The sequence below is a fragment of the Cebus imitator genome, unplaced genomic scaffold (assembly GCF_001604975.1).
Source record: "Cebus imitator isolate Cc_AM_T3 unplaced genomic scaffold, Cebus_imitator-1.0 Scaffold178, whole genome shotgun sequence".
Classification (NCBI taxonomy): Eukaryota; Metazoa; Chordata; class Mammalia; order Primates; family Cebidae; genus Cebus; species Cebus imitator.
In genome coordinates this window covers 3602525-3627961 of record NW_016107493.1, presented here as the reverse complement: position 1 = coordinate 3627961, position 25437 = coordinate 3602525, and the positions used below count along the sequence as shown (strand labels likewise).

Below are 25437 nucleotides of genomic sequence, written 5' to 3'. Positions count from 1 at the left end.
ATCTTGGCTCACTGTAACCTCTGTCTCCGGGGTTCAAGAGATTCTCCCTCCTCAACATATTTATTATTCTCTGGAAGACTTTTATAAGGTTGTTGTGGTTTCTCCCATAATTGGAAGAAATCACTGGTAAAACCATCTATACTTGAGATTTTCTTTAAGGAAAAAATTTTTTTTTTTGAGATAAAGTTTTGCTCTCGTTGCCTAGGCTGGAGTGCAATGGCCCGATCTCCACTCACAGCAACCTCCGCCTCTCAGGTTCAAGTGATTCTCCTGCCTCAGCCTCCTGAGTAGTGGAGATTAGTCTGCATGTGCCACCACGCCCGGCTAATTTTGTATTTTTAGTAGAGACAGGGTTTCTCTGTGTTAGTCAGACTGGTCTTGAACTCCCGACCTCAGGTGATCCGCCCACCTCAGCCTCCCAAAGTGCTGGGATTACAGGCATGAGCCACTGCGCCTGGCCAAGGAAAGATTTTTAATAATACGTTCCATTTCTTTACTTGCTTTGGGGCTATTTGGATATTCTGTTTCTTTCAGCATTAGTAATTTGTATGTTTAAAGAAATGTGTCCATTTTATACTGTCATGGTTTTTTTTGTTGTTGTTGTTGTTTTTTGGGGATTTTTTTTGAGACAGGGTCTCACTCTGTTGCCCAGGTTGGAGTGTCGTGGTGCAATCATGGCTCGCTGCAGCCTTAAACTCGTGGGCTCAAGCAATCCTCTCACCTCACAGCCTCTTGATTAGCTGGGACCACAGGTGTATGTCACCACACCCAGCTTATTTTTTAATTTTTTTGTAGAGATTTCTTCTTTGACCTATAGATAATTTAGAAATGTAATTTTAGGCCTGGTGCAGTGGCTCATGCCTGTAATCCCAGCACTTTGGGAGGCTGAGGCAGGAGGATTGCCTGAGCCCAGGAGTACAAGACCGGTGCAAGACCAGCCTATGCAACATGGTGAGATGTCATCTCTATTTAATTTTAAATTTAAAAAATAAAAAAGAAATTGCATTTTAATTTTCCAGGTAGTTGTTTTTCTAGTTATTTATTTATTATTTTTGTTATTGTTGTTAATGATTTGTAGCTTATTTTTGTTGTGGTTAGAAACCATACTTTGAAAAAAAAAAAAAAAAAACATACTTTGCCATCATCTTTTTTTAAGTATGTTGAAGCTTCTCGTATGGCTCAGTATGCAGGGAGTCTTTGAAAAGAAGACTCACATTTTGTTGTTGCTAGGTACAATATTCTGTATTAGTCATTTTGGTTGTTTGTAAATTGCACCATTCAAATCTTACTAATTTTTGGTCACTTTTTCTGTCAAATTGCTGAGAGAGATGTGGATCTCTAACTCTGATTATGGCTTTGTCTTTTTCTCCTTTTAATTCTGCAAATTTTTGCTTTATGTTTTTATTTTATTTTATTTTATTTTATTTTATTTTATTTTATTTTATTTTATTTTATTTTATGGCAGAGTCTTACTCTACTGCTAAGGCAGGAATGCAGTGGTATGGTCATGGCTTACTGCAGACTTGACCTCCTGGGCTCAAGTGATCCTCTCAGTCTCCCAAGAGGCTGGGACTGTAGGCACACACCACCACACCCTCGTTTTTTTGGTTTTGTTTGTTCGTTTTGTAGAAAATGGGTTTTGCCATGTTGCCCAGATTGGTCTTGAACTCCTGAGCGCAAGCTATCTGCCTGCCTCAGCCTCCTAAAGTACTGTAATTACAGGCTTGAGCCACCATGCCCTACTACTTTATGTGTTTTGAGGTTATTGCTGGGTACATAGAAGTTTATGATTGTGGTTCCTTCCTGTTGGATTGATCCCTTCATCATTATATAATATTACTTTAATCTATAATAGCATTCTTGCCATTAATTCGTTCTCTGAAATTAATGTGTCTTTTTTAAGGACTGTACTTCTTTGTTTAATCCAGCCTAACAAAATTTGTCTTTTATTAGAAGAATTTTGTCTAAATCAGGGGGTGTCCACTCTTTTGGCTTCCCTGAGCCACACTGGAAGCAGAAGAGTTGTCTTGGGCCACACATAAAATACACTAATATTAATAATATCTGATGAGCTAAAAAATAAATTGCAAAAAAATAAAATCTCCTAATGTTTTAAGAAAGTTTACAAATTTGTGTTGGGCCTCATTCAAACCCTGCCCTGGGCTGTGGACAAGCTTGATCTACATACTGTAATATAATTATTAATATAGTTAGGTTTATATGTATAATCTTACTGTCATTTGCTATTTGGCCCATATTTTTTTTTCTTTTTCTTATTTTTTACCTGCTTTTAGATTAAATATTATATTTCCCCTCTAACTTGTTATATATATATATTTTATTTGTTTGTTTGTTTTAATGGTTATCCTAAAAATTTCAACATCCATCTTAAACTTTTTACAGTATAATGCAACCTATTACTATTACCGCTGTCACACGACTGCTAAAATCTTAGAACCTTTAAACCTTATAAGGCATTTCAGTTACTGTTTTGAACTGTCACTATTAACTTATTTCCTTACATTATTTACCCTGATGTATATTTTTTTATGCCCCAGAACTGAGTAGATGATATTGTGTATTTCTTCCTACATTTCCATGTTTATGATCTAGGATAATTTGCTTCTGCCTGAATAATTTCTTTTAATTTTCTTTTAGTACAGGCTTGTAGGTGAGAAATTTTTTGTGTACAACTTTTAAAGTTTCACCTTTATTTTTGAAAGATAGTTTTGCTGGGCATAGTATTCTAGATTGGCAGTTATTTTCTCTTTGGCCCTTTAACAGTGTTATTCTGTTATATTCTGGCTTCTGTTGTTTCTGTTGAGAAATTTGTCAGTTTACTGTGTTTTGAAGAGCAACTCCTTTTTTTCCTATGGCTGCTTTTATGAATTTTTTCTCCCCCCTTTCTTCTTCCCTTTCTTCCCTAGTTTATGTCATCCTAGGTAGAATTTTCTTTTAACTATATCCTGCTTGGTGTTGGCAGAGCATTCTGAATCTCTAGAATGATTTATTTCACTCGTTTTTGAAAACTCCAGTTACTCTTTCTTTGAATGTTGGATTTATCAATTTCTCCACTTTTCTAGTACTTCTGTTATACATATGTATATATTAGACACTGTGAGTGTATCTCATATTTTCCTTAAACCTCTCTCCCACCTCCTTTCACTACTTTCCCTTTCCCCTTCCTCTGTTTTTTATTCTTTTCTCTTTATGCTTCAGATTGGGTATTTTTTATTGATTTGTCTTCTAGTTTACTCATCCTTTATTCATTCCACTGTTGTCTCCTTTGCTCTAAGACCAAGATACTAAATTCTTATGATTCTTAGACTGATGCGTTGCCAGGTATGCTGAGAGGGCTCTATGTTGAGCTCTTAATTTCACATATTGTATTTTTCGGTTCTAGAGTGCTTATTTAATTATTTTTGTAGTTCCTAATTCATTGGTGAAATGTCGCATCTTCAGCAGTTCTGTACATTTCCCCCTCTATTTTCTATTAGTCAGGATTACTTAATAATTGTCTTTAAATAATTGTCCTTGTGTATTAACTTCACTTGTAAATTATGTTTGAGTCTGATTATCTTGTCTAATTTGCTCTTAATTATTGATCATATTTGTTTGTTCCTTTGCATGTTTAGTAATTTTTTAATTGTGTGCCAGACTTTGTGTATGAAAGAACCATAGAGGCGCTGTGCAGTGTTCCCAGTAGGGATGACATTTTTCTCTGGTGCACTAATTGGTAAGGACCTAATTACCTTAACTAGAGGGGGATTGAGCTATTTTAGCGTTGTGCTAAAGTTAAATAAAACTCAGTGTTCTTGTCATTGCCCTTTTTGTTTGTTACTTCTTTAACTGAGAGCCTACTGAGTATGTTTCCTTGGCCCTGGAAGATTGTGGGAGATCTGTCTCTGTAGAGGTTCCCCACATAGCCCTTCTGCCTATTTATACTGCTTCAAAAATTTGGCAGTTGTCTTGGTGATTTGGTTCAAAACTCTCAAGGTTCAAAAAGAGAGTTTTTACCACCCTATTTCTATGATATCAGGTGCCCTTTCTGAAAGTACTACCAGTCTCTTTTGTATCTTTCCAGAGATATTCCCTTACTCCTTTTCAAGTTCTTCCCTCCACTACAGAACCTTCTCATAAAACAAAACTCTCAAGTGAAAGCCATGTATATGAGACAAACTGTCAACTACTGTGGTGGAGTAGGGGGTCCGACACATCTTCAGTTAAAATAATTCTAGGAGAATGGTATCGCAATGTTCATTGTATCCAAGAAGGTAGAGCATAATGTAGTCAGCAAACACAAAAGATAGTTATTACTTTCTAAGAAAAGTCTCTATTTTTAGCAGTTTGAAAATGATTCTCTGATAAAATCTTTTAATGTGTTTTTGTGCCAAAAATTCAGTAATAACATTTTTTATGTTCTTTTTTTATAAAAGGTAAGTTTTTCAGTTATGTGAAACTCATCCGAAATGATTTTGTAGCTCATGATACTTATTATTTAGGCTTGGTTTTATACTGCATATTATGATTTTAATGAGGTTTTTTTTTTTAAATGAGTGAGAGAGAGAGAGAGAGAGAGTGTGTGTGTGTGTATGAGAGAGAGAGAGAGAGAAAAAAAATCACTATAACATGTTTCAAAAGGATCATAGAATTTTTGTCTGCAAAGGACTTAATTTTATAGATAATTTAAGTGAGGCTCCAGATAACTTAAGTAACCTACTCAAGGTCTTATAGATAATTAATGGCAAATTTGAAATTAAAATTCAGACTTTCTGTCTCCAAAATAATTAGGTTTGATAAAGGTATACAAGTATGCTAGTTATTATAGAAAATGTTGGATCTATAATTAGTTCTTAAAATTAGATAAGCTGTATTATAAATGCCTATTAAAACTGTTCTTTGTATTATATTCTTCAGAGCATTACCTCAATATTTCACTTTTCTATTTTCATTCTTTTATAGAATTGGAAAATATTTAACTCTTAACAAATGAATTCCCCACTTGAACTCTGCCAAATTCCTGTGCCACCTCCTCCTTTAGAAAACTGACCTTAATACAGGTAAAATTAAGACTTTAACTTTTTACAGGATAAAGAATAAATTTTCTATATAGTTAGACATGTTAGCATTTTTGGTAATCTTTGGTGGATAGCTTCTATTAAGCAATTTTACGTAACGTAATAACAATTATTGCCTTTGAATTATATTTTTGAAAGTGTTTCCCTTTTATAAATATGTTTGTAAAAGACCTTCTGTTATCTAAACTTGATATTTATTGAAGGATTGAATTTACTCAGCATAATTGCATTATCTGGGCTACATCTAGATCAATGCTGTCCAATAGAACTTCTTTGATGTTGACTATATTCTATATCTGTGTCATCCAGTATAGGATGCTAAAGTAGCTCTAGCCACAAGTAGCTTCCTATATTAGACAGTGCAGCTCTGGGCTTTTCCTTAGGAAATTTGGTAATTATACTAACAGTATGTCTTAAACGCGTAAGTTTTAGACTTATACCTTGAAATATCGTCATAGTTGCTGATCAAGTTTAAAAATGAGCAGTAGCAAAACCATCATTGGCTATCTCATATGTTGTCCTGATAATTGTTTAGCTTGGTGTATCCCATAATTTTGATCCACTAGAAATCTTTGAGAGGACTTACCACAGTTAGTTTTGCTCACTATTGTATCTTTAATGTTTTACTTGGTATCTAGCATATAATTGGTATTCACAGTGCATATTAGCTGAAAGAATGGATAAATAATTTCTGTACTTTAATGCTACAGGAAAAAAATGCCTCCTAAATTGTTTAAAAATTAAATAATTGTATTGATAATATTTCTATAATAATAGTAGCAAGCATCCATTGAGGACTTAGTTTGTACAGTCACTGTTCTAAGTAAGACCTTATGTGTGCTGATTTATTAAATATTTAAAAATAAACCTTTGTCATAGCTATGTACGTTATTCTCATTTTATAAGTGAGGAATCTGAAGCCAGAGATTAGTTAAGTAACTTTCCCAAGGACACCTAATATTGTACTTAGAGAGCTTAGACAAGTGCTGTGAGTTTTCTTCCTGGCGAGTAGTTCTTTACCTTCTTCAGATCACATTCCAGCAGTTTATTATTTTGTTCATTATGTTGTAGTTAGGGCTTGCTAATAAAGATTTCTATTACCACCTCTGGTACAGTGATGCTCACTTGTAGTCCTAGCTGTAATCCCAAGGCGGGAGGATTGCTTGGGCCCAGGAGTTCAAAACCAGCCTGGGCAACGTAGCGAGACCTCATGTCTAAATAATAGTAATACTATTAATAATAAAAAGGTCGCCATTGTCATAGTAATCAAAAAGATAGTCATTTTCTATGATAGCCTCTTTGTTATGTATTCTGAAACTAAGGTAGTATGGCTGGAATATCAGCTTGAGTTTTTGTTTTTTTTTTTTTTTTTTTTTTTTTTTTTGAGACAGAGTCTCACTCTGTCACTAGGCTGGAGTGCAGTAGCATGATCTCGGCTTACTGCAACCTCTGCCTCCCGAGTTCAAGCGATTCTCCTGCCTCATCCTCCCGAGTAGCTGGGACTACCGGCACCTGTCACCACACCCGGGTAATTTTTGTATTTTTAGTAGAGACAGGGTTTCATCATGTTTTCCAGAATGATCTTGATTTCTTGACCTCGTTATCTGCTTGCCTTGGCCTCCCAAAGTGCTGGGATTACAGGTGTGAGCCACTGTGCCCAGCCAGCTTGAGTTTTTTTAAGTATAGTTTTTACCAGGTGATGGGATAGATGTAATATACAGTAGAAGAAATGATCTTCAGAATTTTATATTGTATGATTAAACATAAAGCTTACAAGGCCAGACATCATAGTGTATGCTGTAATCTCAGCCATTCAGGAGGCTGAAGCGGGAGGATTGGTTGAGCCCAGGAGTTCAAGACCAGCTGGGACAAGATAGCGAGACCCCCATCTCAAGAAAATATAAAAGATACCTTGCAGTCTATTTATAGCTGTGCTCTGTGGATATCTTTACATACTAAAAGTAATGTGCCTAGTTAGAAAATACATGTTTACAGAGAAACACGTGTTTACAGAGAAACTCTGTAAACATATGTTTTCTAACTAGGCACAGTACTTTTAGTGTATAGAGATCTCTACATAGGTCAGTACTATTCTGTTTTTCAAATGAAGGTACTGAAACCTATTTTTAGGATTTTAGATTTAGAAAATAACTAATCTTGTAGGAAACTGAAGCCCAAAGGGTTTAAATGAGTTGTATGAGGACATATAACAGTATGGTTCATTGATTATATATGTTTTTTAAGAACCTGTCTCACGTCCAGAAATCATAGTATGCTTGTTAGTTTTGAATACATAGTAGTGAGCAATACAGAAATGTACCCTGTTCTCTTTGAATTTACAGTCCAGTGGGGAGATAGACAATCTGTAAGTAATGAGGTGTGATAAACAAGTTACAAAACCCAAAGTTCTAGGAAGCAAATAAACCTTGTGTTGGAATGGAGAATACTGGGGACTGGAAAAAGAGCTGCTATTTACATACAGTGGTTCAGAAACGCTGCTGAGACTTAGGGGATCAGAAGGGGCCAACTACTTCAACAGCAGGAGCAGGACAGCATTCCAGGCTGAAACAGTCTGCACAGATGCCCTGGAGTTGAGGTGCACGTAAAGCTGTAGAGAAACTGAAAGGAGAGTATGGCCAGAACATAGAAAGCTCTGGGGAGAGTGATATGAAGCATAAGATGGGGGCCAGTTTACATAGTGCCTTTTTCAACCATACATTTCAAAATTATGGCATTAGATTCAAATCTGAGTTCTGCCATTTAAACTGTGTTACCTTGTATAGGTTACACAACCTATTTACACTAATTTTCTTATCTATTATATGAGAATAACAAGCTACTTTGTAGTACATAGTATCATGAAGATTACTTACATAATGCTTATAGTAAATACTTATATAATGTTTATCTCATGATAAGAACTGTTTTAAGTATACAAAAACTATATGAAGTAGGTACTGCTATTATTCCCAGTTTTGAAATGAGAGAAATGAGGGACAGAGGGGTTTGGGTATAGCTACTAAGAGGGTAAGAGGGTTTAAATATAGCTAGGAAGTGACCTTAACTTTAGACAACCTTGTTCCAGAGTTAGTGATCAAAGTGTGATCCTTAGGATCCTTGAAGGGGGTTCATGGAGGTCAGAATGATTTTTCATATTAATATAAAGGTAGTATTTGCCGTCTTCACTGTCATTCTGTCATAAATATACAGTGAAGTTTTTCTGCAACAGATTGAATGCAGAAGCAATTATGAGGCCTGGCATGGTGGTTCATGTCTATAATCTCAGCACTTTGAGAGGCTGAGGTGGGTAGATCGCTTGAGGTCAGGAGTTTGAGACCAACCTGGCCAGCATGGTGAAACCCCATCTCTACTAAAAATACAAAAATTAGCCAGATATGGTGGCACATGTCTGTGATCCCAGCTACTCAGAGGCTGAGGCAGGAGAATTGCTTGAAACCCAGGAGTTGGAAGAGGTTGCACTGGGCTGAGATCATGCCACTGTACTCCAGTCTGGGCAACAAAGTGAGCTCTGTCTCAAAAAAAAAAAAAAAAAAAAATAAGAGAACCAATTATGAGATTTGCAAACAAAACAAAACAAAAAACCAACGTTATTCTTACTAAATTTGTTTTTGTTTTAGAAGAATATAATTTTCACTTTAAAATGTTAACATGTAATAGGCTTATTTTCAAATGAATTAATAAATGAACTTTTTTAATGAAAGAAATTCTGAGACCAAAAAAAGCTGAGAACTGCTGCTGTATACCACTAAATTCTGCTGCCTGTTATTAAATCAGATAAAACATAGGAAACATCTGGTGCCATGTTTATACTTGATAGGCTCAGAAGTAACTTATTTCGTCACTTTTAAGACACTTTTTTTTTCACATTTTGATATTTTTGGAAAGCGAGGTGTGACTTGTTTGAAGAAACTTTTCAGTGACCAGCCAGGTCGTGAAGTAGTAGTAGTCATCTATACTTGGTATATCTAGAATTTAGCTTTATGTATTATTTTATTCGGTTATTTCAGCTGATACTAGTAGTACCACATGGGGTTGAAATATTAATTGGATTTGTATCCCTATTCGTTGCTTAACATGTCTATAATATATCACTGTATGATACAGCTTTGAAGTGAACAATTGTCTTAGTAGAAGATTGCCTGACATATGTCAGTTAATTCAAAGACAACAAAATTGCCAAATTGCTCAGTCTCTAATATCAAACCTGGGCAAGGTTGGTGTCACTAATTCATGCATCTGGGACAACATCTACATGTCAAAAATTTCTGATGATATTTGAAGAAGACATTTAACTTCTATTTAGTATTTAGTTTTCCAAGTTAAATTATCAAGTTTAACCAAGTAGAAAACAGAAATCTAAGATTTTGTTATGGCCAGAAATAACACTGAGTGCTAAAGGTGCTCAAAATCAACAGGTGATTGAATGCCTGCTATATGCCTGGTACTTGGGATATAATGCCTGTCTCTGCAAAATACAGATTCTAGTAGAAAAGACAGACAATAAGTAAAAAATAGGTGATAATTACAGATTGTGCTAAATGCTGTGAAGAAAATGGGCAGAGTGATGAGGTTGGAGGAAGGAGGAAGGTTGGGGTAGCTGATTTAAAGTATATAAGGAAAGCTTCTTTGAGGAGGTGACGTATGAACTGAGTCTAATCCAGCCATATACAGAGCTGGGAGAGAATGCCAGGTGGCAGGTACAAAGACCAAACGTGGCCAGAAACATAAAGGGCAATTTTTTAAAAGTGGCATGTGATTATATGAAGGACCTTATGCTCTTGTCTTAGTTAAGCTTTTTTTTCTTTTTCACAAAAGATTATTTCATATTTTCTCCTTAAATTACTTCATAAATACTGTCTTAAAACTAGTAGTTTTATAGAGTTGGGAAACTATGATGTGTTATGATTATAATTATTATTAATAGCACTATATTTCTCTATTTAAAGGTATTTCATTTTTAGTCATTTTTTAAAATGACCTGGGTGGAAACTATAGAGATTTAATGTGCCAAATTTGTGGTTATAGGAGAGCTCAAATAGGAATTTAAAATAGTAATTTAGCCTGGAGATGATACTTTTTATTTTATTTTATTTTTTATTTTTTTGAGACAAAGTCTCGCTCTGTTTCCCAGACTGGAGTGCAGTGGCATGATCTCGGCTCACCACAACCTCCACCCCCCGGGTTCAAATGATCCTCTTGCCTCAGCCTCCTGAGTAGCTGGGACTACAAGCATGTACCACCATGCCTGGCTAATTTTTGTATTTTTAGTAGAGACGGGGTTTCACTATGTTGGCCAGGCTGGTCTCGAACTCCTGACCTCAGCTGATCCACCCACCTTGGCCTCCCAAAGTGCTGGGATTACAGGCATGAGCCACTGAGCCCGTCCCACTCAGCTAATTTTTAAAAATTTCTTTGTAGAGATGGAAGTCTCGTGCTGTGTTTCCCAGGCTGGTCTCAAATTCCTGACCTCAAGCGATCCTCTCACCTCAGCCTCTCAAAGTGCTAGGACTATAGGTGTGAGCCACCTTTAAACTTCATATACCATTGGATCATGCCTGCCTCTCCATCCGCAACTCTTGCCCTTTGTACTCTGTACTCCAGACCACTTGGATCTTCTTTTAGATTCTATAACTTCCTGTGCTTTTTCTTGCCACAGGACCTATTATATAAGTGGTTCCCTCTTCCTAGAAGGTTCTCTTTCTGTTCCCCTTAACTCTATGGATCCTTGATACATACAACTTAAGCAGTACCTCAAAGATGCCTCTTTTGATTCCTTAGTCAATATTTGGCTCGTTTGTTTTGTGCTTTTGCCTGTCTTTCTTTCTTACCCTTCATCTCTGCAAAAATATATTTGGTTTTCTCCACTAGGTAAGTGGTTCATTAAAGTGGGTTTACATCTGGATTTGTTTACTATTATATTTCCAGATCCTAGCATAATGGCTGCCGTATAGTTGGTGCTTAAGAAATATTTATGGAATGAATCAATTTCTTACTGAATCCCTCTTTAGCTTTTTGGCAGCTGCCTACTTGGGCACTGAGAAACTTCGAGGGGCGACTACCTTAGTATTTAAATAGAATTACAGTTTACATCCACTGTACAGCTTGCTTTTTCTACTTGGGCATTCTTCCATTTTATTTATTTATTTATTTATTTATTTATTTATTTAGAGACAGAGTCTCACTCTGTTTTCTAGGGTAAAGTGCAGTGGTGTGAACACAGCTCACTGCAGCCTTGACCTCCTAGGCGCAAGGGATCCCTCTGCCTCAGCCTCCTGAGTAGCTGAGACTATAGGTGCGCACCACTACACCCAGCTAATTTTTAAATTTTTTTTGTAGAGACGGGATCTCACCATGTTGCCCAGGGCGGTCTGGAACCCCTGGGCTCAGTCCTTCCCCCTCATCCTTCCAGTTCTGGGATTACAGTTATGAGCCACTGTGCCTGGCTGTTTTCCTGTTTTAGAAAATTTGTGGATCTATTTTCTTCAGAGGCCTTATTTTGTATAGTCCATATATGTTTGTAATCATTTTGCTGAATATGTAACCCTTGCTTTCTAGTTTATCTAGCTTTGTCATTTATAATTTCTCTTGGTTCGTTTTATGATGTGTAGCTTATTCTGGTTATGTATTTGGTAAGAGTGTAGACTGCGTTTGTCTGGATAATGTGCAACTTGATTTTACTCAGGATACTTGTCTTTGCCACTTTGAAGTATAATTAGCTTGGGGAAAATATGAAAACATTAGGATAATAGATTTCAAATGTATCATTAAACATAAAACTTACTTTGATTTTATTTTGTTTTATTTTTGAGCCAAGGTCTGGCTCTGTTGCCCAGACTGGAATGCAGTGGCACAGTGATAGCTCACTGCAGCCTCTATCTCCTGTGCTCAAGCTATCCTCTGACCTTATCCTACCAAGTAGCTAGAACTGCATGTGCACGCCACCACACCTGGCTAATTTTCTTGATTTTTAGTAGAGACAAGGTCTCACTATGTTGCCAGGCTTGTCTTGAACTCCTAAGCTCAAGTGATTCTCCTACCTCAGCTTCCCAAAGTGTTGAGATTTGTAAGTTCATGGTGGTGAGCCACCATGCTGAGCTAGAACTTACTCCTGAAAAATTTTCTTTTAATTGTGCTCCAAACTAAAACAAGCCTCCTTATCTAAAATGTATACTAGATTAATTTTTCTTGGTGAAAAGCACATAACATTTATTTCCGGTTGTTTCTGTAAGTACTGCTATCCTCAGCTTCAATGCTTTTTTCTTTTAGAGATAAAAGAGGAGTAGAAGGTAAAAGAAAATGCTGGGATCTGACCGCTGTGTTGTGGAAGAATGGTTATCAGAATTCAAGGTAAATTAGATTGGAGATCAGAATGTATTATATTATTCTATATGTCAGTGATTCAAACAGTGAATATATGCTCTATGGAGAAACATATACAATTATGGTAGGAGCAGAAATGACAAAATACAAAATAACATGTTTGTATAATTGCAGTTCTTAAACATGATACTAATATACATAAAGGCTAGAAGGTGATATGTAAAAATGAAAGTAGTTGTTAGAATTGCTGAGATGACATTTTAAAAATATATTCAGTAAAAGAGAAGATCCACCAAGCTTTAATAAGACACAAAAATAGGATTTGGGCCTATGTTTTTCCATACTGTAATTAAAAAATAGTTTAGATGGAAAAGAATGTAATTTATGAATTATATGGAAATAAATGTTTTGGTAAAACATGAATGCAAGAATTGAAACATCCTACATTTTTTTTAGATTAGATTAATTTAAGATGGCTCATTTCAGGAAATCTTGGTATAATGTGTGATTTCTAATCAGTATTTATAGTTGAGTAGAAGAATTGTATACTATAACTCCTAACTTAATTTGTTTGAACTCTGATGGTTCTTTCTTTTCTTTTTTATTGAGATGGAGTCTTGATCTGTCACCCAGGCTGGAGTGCAGTGGCATGACCTTGGCTCACTGCGATCTCCATCTCCTAGATTCAAGCGATTCTTCTACCTCAGCCTCCTGAATAGCTGAGTTACAGGCGCGTGCCACCGTACCCAGCTAATTTTTGTATTTTTAGTAGAGACAAGGTTTCACTATGTTGGCCAGGCTGATCTTGAATTCCTGACCACAAGTGATAACGCTCGCCTTGACCTCCCAAAGTGCTGGGATTCCAGGCGTGAACAACTGCGCCCAGCCTATTTCTTTATATTAATTGTTTTTACTTTTCTTACTTGAGTTTATTATGAATCTATTCAAGAACTACTTGTGTAAAATAAAGTTCCTGACTTCTAAAGCGTTAATTTCACTTTTGTTTTGCTTTTGTGGTTTCTTTTAGGCATTACCTGACACTCAGATCACCAGTTACGCAGCAACTTTACACCGGAAAAAAACACTTGTACCAGCTCTCTATAAAGTTATTCAAGATTCAAATAATGAGGTAGGAGAGCTCAAGAAAAATAATTTCTACATAGTGACATGAAATATGTATGTCAAAACACATAAATTTTAAGTTTTATAGTTTTCTCTCCTTATGGATCTGGAAAATTTTCTTTCTGCCATTTTTCATTCTGATAGTTGCTTTGGCTTTCCCCATTCTCTGCCTTTCCATGTTTTGAAATGTTTTGGTCAAATTTTTTCCTGTTGAGGGTGCAGTATGTTTTGATTCTTGATTTGTGTGACCATCATTTCAGTGGATTATTTATTTAATTTGAGACTTTTCTGTTTCCTGTTCTGGAATGTTTCCTGCTCTGGAAGCTATATGTTAACTATATACTGATTTAGCTTTATTTATCTTAAGTATTCTTACAGTTATTTTACTGATAATATATAACTAGGCATAAAAACTCTAATCAGTGAAATCAAACTGAACACAAAATGATGCTGCTAGTAAATTTAGCCTGAAAAGGATCAGAGGAAGCACTTTTTAATCTAAATAGTCAAGATCAATAAACTTAGAATAAGAGTTTGTATTGTTTAACCTGTGATAAAAGGAAAAAGTGTAGTTATTGAATCTGTATGTTAACTTATGCAAAATACACACATTATCTTTCCATTAACACAGTAGTATAACATACAGTTTTATCACCACTGGATTCATATATGCTTAAAATGAAAATGAAAGGAACACACAGGAAAGTAGCTTCTTATCTTCCCAGATACAGCCTCCAAGAGTGCCTCTGCTGTGTACTGGAGTGAGTTTGAAGAAGTTCAGGTAATCCTCTCCTAACCAGCAGCTTAACTTAAAGTGCATCTTCATTTTTGTTCTATCACTAAAAGCTTGCTTATTGACCACCTTCTTTCCTGTCTCCTAAATTGCTGGCTCTCTGTTAGACTTGCATCTGTTGCTATTTGTAGCAGCAATTGCAGGATTCATTTGCTGCTTTTTCTCTTGCAGTGTATTTCTGAATGTTTTATAACTCTGGGTATGCGTAATGTACATATATGCATATCCATATCAGTCAAGAATTTTCAGAATTCTTTGTTTGAATAATGAATGTGTGTATTCCCTACCCCTTGTTTTGTGCTGTCTTACCCTTTAAGCTTTGCTTATTACAATTTATTTGTTTTAATGCTTTCTCTTTAGATTGTAAGCTCTTCATGGGCCATGGTCAGATAGTCTTTATTTGTTACTTCCCTAGAATCTAGTATTTTGTCATGTACATAATGAATATAGAATAATATTGATTGGAAGGAAAGTGAAGTACAAAATGAGATTCTAAAATGACATTTTCATTAGAGCTCACAAATGTACAAGAAGTACCCTTTTCCTATTTTTTGTTTAATACTTTGGAAGCTATTATATTTAAAAAGCTATTCTCATTACCTTCTGTTGTCATATTTCATAATAAAGTATGGGACTTTGGGGGTCTCATGGCTAGAAGTGGAAAAATTACAACTTGAGAGATGTGAGCTTAAGATCCAGCATTCATTACAATCAACCAGTTGCTAGAGCAGGTCTGAGTTTCTCTCCTGTCTCCTGTCAGGTTAGAAGGTTCTAACCATGTGTTCAGACTTCAGAAAAACAGAATGATAAATTCTATAGAATCTCAAAACAATTCTGGACTTCAGTCATAGAAGTCCTGATTTTAATCCTGATTTTGTTATATTCTGAAAGAAACAAACATACTATTTAGGTAACAAGAAATTATTTTGGAAAATTGTTATGTGCCATATTTAATACAAATTAGAACTTACATAATAGTCTTACATTTTTGCTTTAAAGACCATAAAAGTTCTTCAGAATGTATATTTCCTAGAAGTTTAGTATTACATGTCATGGTCAATCTGTGTTACAGCTTCAGTTTTAATCTCTAGACCAACATACTGCTTTATTTTTCTCCAGTTCTCACTTTCAGATCTCTTAGTCACTCTAGCAGTTCTATTTCACAGAAACCTCTAATCCATTAACCCTGTAACTTTTTCATGATTTGAATGCCTTTCCTCCTCTCCTCAGTGTCTCACTTCTCACTTTTTCTAACCAAATTTTCATGGCCCGTCATTACAGTTATTTTCTTGCACACATTCTTAGCTCCTTTGCCTCTCATTCCCTTAATTCATATTCATAATATCAACATGGGATGAAACCCAGCCATCCATTTATGCCATACCTGTACCTGGGCAGTTGAACATGCCTAGAGAAAACACAATTTCATTGATTTTCCTCCACTTTAAATTTAGGACTACAAATTTCAAATTGGCACACAAAATGTAGCTTTGCAGTCTTTACTTTATGGGTAGACTGTTTCACTGTTCATTTTACACCTTCTCCTTCTTCTTCATTTTCAGTTTGTTTTCTGTGTCATTTTAAAAAAGAAGAAAATATTTGGAAACTTTCATATTTTCCCATTCAAATCTACCACTCTATAGCACTCTGTTGCCTTTTCTACTGTTTAGTGGGTGAAGTGTTTCAGGTTGTATCAAAAGCCATATCTTCTTCTTAGGCCTGGATCCCATCTTCTCTAGCTACCTTGAGGACTCTGGTACTGCAATTATTCCTTCTCTCTTCCATCACTGATCTTTTTTTCTTTCCCTGATGAGTGGAATATGGTAAACAGCCATATTCTATTTTTTAAAAACTTTGAGCTTACCTCCTATTATATTATCTACTCCATTTCTCTGTCCCTATTCACAGATGAACTTCATAAAGAATTGCTTATTCATAGCCTCTGTCTACTTGTCTCTATTTCTTCACCTCACACTCTTTAACCCACTCAAGTTAGGCTTCATCTTCATTATTCCACTCAAAATACTCTCAGTGTGTTCATCAAATAGCATGTCTGTTAGTAATTATCATGTCAAAACAGTGTTTGCTAAATTTGGGAAAGGTGTCAGTTATGATTTTTTCTAATCCAAGGATAATAATTTTTAATACTTTTTGATGTGGGTTGTGGTGCCATTTAAGGGAGGTCAGAAGCATTTATTATATTAAGAATTTGAGAACATGGTGCTATGATTCATATGCTTCGACTTAAAGCTATTTATTTATTTTTTTTCCTGAGACAAGGTCTTACTCTGTATCCCATGCTGGGGTACAGTGGCACCATTATATCTCACTGTAACCTCAAACTCCTGGACTCATGTGATCCTCCAACCTCAGCTTCTCGATTAGCTACAAGCACATGCTACCACACCCTGCTAATTTTATTTTTTATTTTGTAAAGACAGGGTCTCACTGTGTTACCCAGGCTGGTCTTGAACTCCTGGGCTCAAGTGATCCTCCTGCCTTGGCCTCCCAAAGTGCTGGGATTACAGGCATGAGCTACTGAGCCTGGGCCACAATAAAAGATTTTAACACATAGCATTAGCATTTTTTTTTTTTTTTTAAGACAGGGTCTCACTTTTTCACCCAGGCTGGAGTGCAGTGACTCGAACACAGCTCACTATAGCCCAGCCTCCTGGGCTCAAGCAATTCTTCTGCCACAGCCCCCCAAAAATAGCTGGCACTACCTGGGCGTATGCCACCACACTGGCTAATTTTTGTAGTTTTTGTAGAGACAATGTTTTGCCACATTGTACAGGCTAGTCTCAACTCTAGGGCTCCAGCGATCAGCCTGCTTCAGCCTCCCAAAGTGTTGGGATTACAGGCATGAGCCACCCCACCCGACTGGCAAGTTTTTAACAGTCTTACTGATTAAAAGTTACTGAATTGCCAACATCTGTCCTCCCTGACTCACTTTAAAAAAAACAGAGTAATAATGTTCTTCACTGTGCTTAATTAAAATATAGTGTCCCACATGCCAGTGTATGTTGCTACTGAGAAAGAGGAGTTTAAGGTCTTCGTAAAAGAAAATCATCATGCTGGGCATGGTGGCTCACACCTGTAATCCCAGCACTTTGGGAGGTCGAGGTGGGCAGATCACAAGGTCAGGAGAAGAAGACTATCTTGGCCAACATGGTGAAACCCTATCTCTACTAAAAATACAAACATTAGCTGTGCTTGGTGGTGCACACCTATAGTTCCAGCTACTCTAGAGTCTGAGGCAGAAGAATTGCTTGAACCCAGGAGGCAGAGACTTCACTGAGTGAGCCAAGATCGTGCCATTGCACACTAGCCTGGGCGACAGAGTGAGACTCTATCTCAAAAAAATAAAAAAGAAAGAAATTCATCATAATTGTACCATGTTCCATAAAGTTTAGGGGAGGCAATCTTTGGAGAGTTTTTTTACTAAAAAGACTGAGTTTGAAATATGAGTATGAATTTTTACTAAACAAAATTTGTGAGAGCAACAAATTGTGTGTGTGTGTGTGTGTGTGTTTGTTTTGAGAAGGAGTCTTCCTCTTGTCACCCAGGCTGGAGTGCAATGGCACCATCTCAGCTCACTGCAACCTCTGCCTTCTGGATTCAAGCAATTCTCCTGCTTCAGCCTCCTGAGTAGCTGGGATTATAGGTGTCTACCACCATGCCCGGCTAATTTTTTTATTTTTAGTAGAGACGGTGTTTTAGCATGTTGGCCAGGCTGGTCTCGAACTCTTGACTTCATGATCCACTCACCTTGACCTCCCAAAGTGCTGGGATTCCAGGCGTGAGCCACCGTGCCCGGGAGAGAGCAAAAGTTTTTTACTTCTCCTGAAGAACTGAATATTGCTCTCAGTATTTAAGAAAGATGCCAGCAACTGAAAGTTTCCAAAAGTTTATTACTTGTTCATTATTGGCACTACATGGAATACACTGTTTTATAATTAAACAATCCATACCTCCATTCTAATATAAGAAATGTGGTAGAGTGGAAACATCAACTTGATGTCAGAATACCTGAATTTAGTGTCTTGTTTCACCACTAACTTCAACGACATTTGACAAACTGTCTGACTAGTCTAGACTTTCAGTGTAAGGGGAGAGTTGGAATTTTTTTTTCTTTTGTGTCAGTCTTGCTCTGTTACCCAGGCTGGAGTGCAGTGATGCTATCATGGTTCAATGCAGCCTCAAACTCCTGAGCTCAAGCCGTCTGCCCTCTTCAACCTCATGAATAGCTGGAGCTACAGATGTGCACCTTCACAACCAGCCTCTGGAATATTTTTTAAGATTTTAAAAACTGTTCTGATAGTGATTTCACATAAAGGACTTAGTGTTTACTAGACTAGGATCTGTATGTTTGTAAATGTTTTAAGCTTTAGAGTTTTTCTAGAGCTAAGCCTAACTCTTCTAAATATATTAACTGACATGGATTTGTTAAATTTTTATTTATTTATTTATTTATTTTGTTGTTAAATTTTTATAATCACGAGAGTGACTTTTTATCATAGAGTGTTAGATTATTACAGATGTATGTAATTGTATTCAAGCAGATTTCCAAATGTATATGTATTATTTTAATAATTCAGGATAGAGGAAAGCATATGAAATTACTGAACTGTTCTTTTTTTTTAAAGCGTTAGTGTTAAACTTTAACAATTATTTTATAGTCTCTTGTCAGCATTTTATATGAATTTTAAAGTCATAGACAGTTTTGTGCAGCCTATGGTTACTCCAGCAAACGTATTCCAAATTGGCAGTACATATTTAGGGAAAAGAGGGGATGTTTATTTTAACTGCTCATTTTCTTCAATTTTTTAGGTCATGAAGTTTTTCATAAGTCATATTGTGTGATATTATATGAAAAATTAGCCAGCTGAACACTGAAAAAGCTATTTCTGTATAATTTTCTCCTTTTTAAAATCTTTCACATAAACACAATAAGTAAAATTTAAGTCAGTTTTAAAACAGTGTGCTTTACTTGTATGTATTTTAAATATTAGCTAGAATTTTAGATGCATAAATATGTATTGCAAAAATCCCTTCTCCTACTGAGTGGTATATAATTTGTTTTAATGGAACGTGGACACTTTAATGAATTTTGTATTACAATGAAGACACTGAACACTTAGTGAAAATTACATCAGTACAATAAACTGATTCCACAGAACACTTATAAATGCATACATTTTCCTCCAAAGACACGTTTTTCACAGAAATGATTAACAAATGTTAAGTAACAAATGAGTTACACAGAATCCTTCATATTCCAAAATATCTACAAAATTTTTGACTCTACAGAAATTGATTGGCAGTGGTTGAAAAAAAGAGTTGCTTTGCCTAACAACATGGCTCTTACAAAATTCTGTATCAATACAAACTTTTCAGTAAGAGTGGTATATAATTTGTTTAAATCATAGTCTCAGTTGAGATTTTAAGTTTATTGCCAACAATATTATTCAAAATTATTTTATTCAATGGAAAGTTTTTTAAAATGGAGGATAGTAAGAGTTGGTTAGAAAGGGAAATTCTTCTCAAATGTAAATGTAGTACATTGGCTAAAGGACTAATAATCTAGTAAATTTAATAGTACAGTATACTGAATGGTACATTAATATATGGGCACAAAAGAATTTTTATAGTTAGTGGATTGATCAGTTTAATATGTGGTCTCTTTACACAAAGGTTTTGGTTAAATTAACTCAAAATGTGGAGAAATTAATATTAAGACTCTTTTAAAAATATTATACAGATATATGTACCTTAAAAAAAAAAAAACACAACCAAAAGAATTGAAATGACCAATGCACTTTATTTTCCTTTTAGCTCCTGGAGCCTGTCTGCCACCAGCTGTTTGAGCTCTATCGTAGCTCAGAGGTTCGACTTAAGAGGTTCACACTGCAGTTCTTGCCAGAATTGATGTGGGTTTATTTACGGCTTACAGTTAGCCGAGACAGACAGAGTAATGGTTGCATTGAAGCACTTCTATTAGGAATTTACAATTTGGTAAGTTGATGATGACAATTTGAGAAATTTTAAGTACTTTTTAAGGTCCTCTGAAATAATACTTAAGGAATGTTTAGAGGAAAATAAATTGGCTGGACACTGTGGCTTACGCCTGCAATCCCAACATTTTGGGAGGCCAAGGCAGGCAGATCACCTGAGGTCAGGAATTCAAGACCAGCCTGGCCAACATGGTGAAACCCTGTCTCTACTAAAAAGACAAAAATTAGTCAGGCATGGTGTTGTGTGCTTGTAATCCCAGGCATGGTGTTGTGTGAGGCAGGAGAATCACTGGAACCTAGGAGGTGGAGGCTACAGTGAGCTGAGATCGCACCACTGCACACCAGCCTGGGCAACAGAGTGAGACTTCATCTCATAGATAGATAGATAGATAGATAGATAGATAGATAGATAGAGGCTGGACATAGTAAATCATGTCTATAATTCTAGCACTTTGGAAGTCCAAACTGGGAGGATCACTTGAGCCCAGGAATTTGAGACTAACCTGGGCAGCTTGGCCAAACCTCGTCTCTATAAAAAATTAGCTGGGCATAGTGGCACATGCCTTTAGTGAATATCTCTTGGAGCCCAGGAAGTCAAGGATGCAGTGAGCCTTGATTGTGCCACTATGCTCCACCCTGGGCAACAGAGCAAGACCCCGTCTCAAAAAAAAAGATAAAACAATTCAAATGTCTATAAGCGTAATTTGTTTGAAGTAATTAGGTTGAGTACAGAGGTAGGTATTGATAATGCATTTTTTTGATAATGTATTTTATAAAGTATGTAAAACTATAATTTGATAGCATTATTAATATTTATTTCTTAAGTTTTTTTATTTGACCAATATTTATGAATGTTTTTGAATGTATGGCATTGAGTTGGACACTGAAAATATGGAGAATTACATGTGTGACACCTACTTTTAGGAAACTCTTGCTGTGCTCGAAAAGGCATGTTTACAGAAATAATAATGCAGTTTGTGTAATAAGAGGATTTTAGAGAGAAACTTAGATGTTAGCTGAAGTTATCATGACAAGCTTTATTGAGGTAATGGCATCTAAGCTGAGCTTTATGAAGAGGTATAGTTTTGGTCCGTTGGAATGAGGAGAAGGTGAGGTTTCAGGAAGCAGTTATCAAATGAACATAAGCAGAGAGGCAAGAGAGTCAAGTCATGTCCCGGAAATAGAAAGTAATTCTGTTTGAAGCACAGAGCATATATGCAAGCTGGAAACGACAATTTTGTATCCGTTTGAGAGAGTCTTTTTAAAGTGAAGAGTTTAGGTTTAGATTCTCTTTAAAGCAATTAGAGGGTTTTGAACAGAAGAATTGTATTATATATTAGGAAAATTAATCTGGTGGTATGCAGAGAGACTCTGGAATTATAAATTGAATGTAATCATCACTCCTTATATTTTAAAGGATATTCACATAATTAAGAAGAATGAGGCAAATGGACATGGGATTTCTGTTTCTCTGAGGGGAGGACATCAGTTACAGGAAAAAAAGTCCATATAGTATTATAGCATGTTATGATTTTTAAAATCTTAGTAAGAACACAGTGGAAACTTGAGGGAGAAATGAAACCATGAGCACTTCTGAGATACTAGGAGTTTTACATGGAACTTGAAGATTGAGACTTGATTACTTCTACAAAATGGGGAGGGTATGCTAGAAAAGTTACAAAGACTATATGAAACAAGGTGAAAAGGTGAAAAGGTGAGAGAGTTTAGGAACATGGGAACATGTACATAGCACTTTTCTGAAGACTTGGGTAGCAAGCACCTTTTCTTGTGTAATGCAAGGAAATAAAATAGCACAGCATCATATTTCCACTCCCATGTGCCTCTGTACAAAGTTGAGCAGTTACCTGAATTCATCAATGAAGAATCGTGAATTTTATGAATGTGTTTTGGAGTCATTGAGTGGGGTAGCGACTTAGAAACCAAAGTGTTATTTGTCATAAAAGTTGTAAATTGTTAATAGTTATTTGATAATCTATTATGTATTTGATAGTAGATGAAACTCTTTTCTTCCAAGGAATTAAGTACCATAAACATTATTATTCTATTTTTTTCTCATGATGTCCAGTTAAGCACCATTGGTATTGAAATTTCTGCCCCTTGAAGTCTTACATTTTGTTTATTTAGTATACATTGTAAACAAATACTCCACATAATAAAGTTTAGTTTTATAACTGAAAAGTAGTAAATATAAGAAAATTGAATCTCATGGTAAATATTCTTCACTTATGGTAAATATTCTTCTGTACCAGTGCTCACTGCTCTAAGTACTAGTTACTTTAAAAAATCGTTAACAAACATTTCCATCACTAGAAGTCTGAAGGAAGGAGCATGGGCTTTAGAATGACTTATATTCAGTTCAGAACCATGCCCTGCCACTTACTGGCTGTTTTAACTTTAGGCAAGTTACTTAATATCTTGACTTCAGTTGTAGCATAGATAAAAAAGAAAACATTGTTAGTAGGACTAAAAACAATTTGAAGAATTCATCATGCTGCCTAGGGTGTTTATAAATGTTCATCATTATTATTACCATCAAAATTAAAAGTAGATTTGAAAAAAAGTGAAAACGGGTGTAGGATGAAATTCTCTGCTTTCCTAACTTCCCTGAATTTTTTTTTTCAAGTAGGAAATTTGTTTTATATATCACTATGTTTCCTATAGTGCTTACCAGCAGATACTTAGTAAAAGTTTGTTGATTTAATAATGAAGTTTGGTATTTTAGATTATGCTTAGCATTAAGCTATCATTTTTATTAATGTGTTTCATGTAATAAAATTCAATAATGGGACACGTGAAGCAAACATTTTGCAAAGTGTCATGTTTGACAAGTTGTTGGCATAACTTGTTGGTGCTGTGGTTCAATTATCTTTTGAGAATGCAAAATTAGTACACTATGGAAAAATCCTCAATTATGTGTCGGAAATGTAACCCTAGGCTTTGGGTGCCTTTTAATTCCCCTGATATCTGTGTTCTTTCTTTTCTGTGGTTCTCAGTTTTTCTTAGTCACACCAGGAGTTGCCCATATTATCATTTTTTTTTTTTTTTTGAGACTGAGTTTCCCTCTGTCACCCAGGCTGGAGTGCAGTGGAACAGTCTCAGCTCTCTGCAACGTCCACCTCCCGGGTTCAAGTGATTCTCCTGCCTCATCCTCCCAAGTGGCTGGGATTACAGGCATGTGCCACCACGTCCAGCTAATTTTTGTATTTTTAGTAGAGACTGGGTTTTGCCATGTTGGCCAGGCTAGTCTTGAACTCCTGACCTCAAGTGATACTGCCTGCCTCAGCCTCCCAAAGTGCTGGGATTCAGGAATGAGCTACTGTACCCAGCCTGATGTTTCTTCTTTTTAGGTCATGCAGCTACTCAGTCTCTGACTACCTACCATGTGGGTCTGGTAAGGGTAGTCTTCTGTCTTTGAATTTTATACCAGTGATGTATGCTAGTATTAGTTGTAAGAGACATAGACGAAAATAAGACAGTGGGGAAAAGGATTGCACAGTTTTCACGCCTCTGATTGCCATCATCTGTAGGCACATGTTTATTTATAACAGGAATATTGGAGGTGCCAAAGACTGGAGAAATGAAGAATACCATTGTCCATTGTCCTTTTTATGAAAATAAAGTGCTTTTTTAAAAAATCACAAAAACTTTCTTATAGTTTAGTAAAAATTACTAAATATGAATTTATTTTAATGACTTAGACTAATAATCTTTTTTGTTTGTTTGTTTTTGAGAGAGGCTATCACTCTTTCACCCAGGCTGGGTTGCAGTGGGGGAATCTCAGCTCACTGCAACCTCCACCTCCCAGGTTCAAGGTATCCTCCCACCTCAGCCTCCTGGGCAGCTGGGACTACAGGTCTGCGCTACCATGCCCAGCTAATTTTTGTATTTTTTGTAGAGACAGGGTTTTGCCATGTTGCCTAGGTTGGTCTCAAACTCCTAAGCTCAAGCGATCTGCCTGCCTTGGCCTCCCAAAGTGTTTGAATTACAGGCGTGAGCCACCAAACCTGGCCCAATAATTATTAATTGTGGCTAATTTCAGGTCATTAGTTTATTACTGAATGATTGAAAGTTTCTTTTATTCAAGATTCATTCTTAAATGTTCTCGCCATTTTTTTAAAAAAGGATAACTGTGAGGTGTTGTATTTGTTAATTAACTTGATTGTGATAATCATTTCACAGTGTATACATATATCAAAACATCATGTTGTATGTCATAAATATGTAATTTTCATTTGTCAGTTATACCTCAGTAAATCTGGAAAAAAATCATTCTGTATTAAATCAATGTGTTTTTCTTATTTTTGTAAGTGTGAATCTCTTGGATAAGACCTTTTAATTTTAATCTGTTTAGCATAGCCATGTTTGTGCTAAAAGATCTAATCACTTGTAATCCTATCGTGTATGTAATTTTCACATGAAAATTGAGTTGTTTGCCTGCTTCATGTCTTTGCTGTCATGTTGTATTTGGTTTAGTATAATATTGTACTCAATATCTATCTCTGTGGATTATAACTCTACTACCAAAGAGTACGAATTTGCTAACAAGTTAGAAAAGATAAACTAGGGTGGTAATATTTTTATCTATTACTATTTCTGAGAAGTCTTCCTACTGCCAACTATATATTCTGTAAATTAAGAAAGTAATTATTATTTCTTGTAGATCTGTGATTATTTCATTATCTTTGTATATTTTTTGACTATAGGAAATTGCCGATAAAGATGGGAACAATAAAGTTCTGTCTTTCACTATCCCTTCCTTATCCAAGCCTTCAATATACCATGAAGTAAGTAACATCGGAAAGGTGAAATTATTTTAAATTATATTGAGTAACAAATTAAAAAGTCAGTTTCTTATTAGAGATAAATATTCCTAAAATATCTTTACTGATTTGCTTCTTAAAAGTGAATGTTTATTATTAGTGATGTAAGACTGAGCTGTGACGAGAGAGGCAGAAAATAATGAAAAATTTTCTCTAGTTTTTTGTTTTTTTATTCTTCTACCAGTATCAGTTTTTACTCTCATTAGTCTTCTTATGAATTTTAAAGAACATTCTTTATATTTTTATTT

At 35.7% G+C, this 25437-nt stretch overlaps 1 protein-coding gene across 9 annotated transcripts in view; it reads left to right on the top strand.

The window, feature by feature from the left end:
- Positions 1-25437, top strand: part of FAM126B (family with sequence similarity 126 member B) — an 81651-nt gene that overhangs the window by 24043 nt on the left and 32171 nt on the right. For 7 of the 9 annotated variants that reach the window (XM_017545254.2, XM_017545245.2, XM_017545246.2 and 4 more), the window contains 5 exons: positions 4963-5060; positions 12366-12446; positions 13447-13548; positions 20170-20349; positions 25073-25153. In XM_017545254.2, coding sequence (XP_017400743.1) covers positions 12396-12446; positions 13447-13548; positions 20170-20349; positions 25073-25153 — 414 coding nt within the window. In that variant the 5' untranslated portion in view covers positions 4963-5060; positions 12366-12395. Of the gene's footprint in view, positions 1-926; positions 952-4962; positions 5061-12365; positions 12447-13446; positions 13549-14266; positions 14323-20169; positions 20350-25072; positions 25154-25437 lie in introns of those variants that run through there. The other 2 variants (XM_017545255.2, XM_017545252.2) reach the window with 2 other exon arrangements.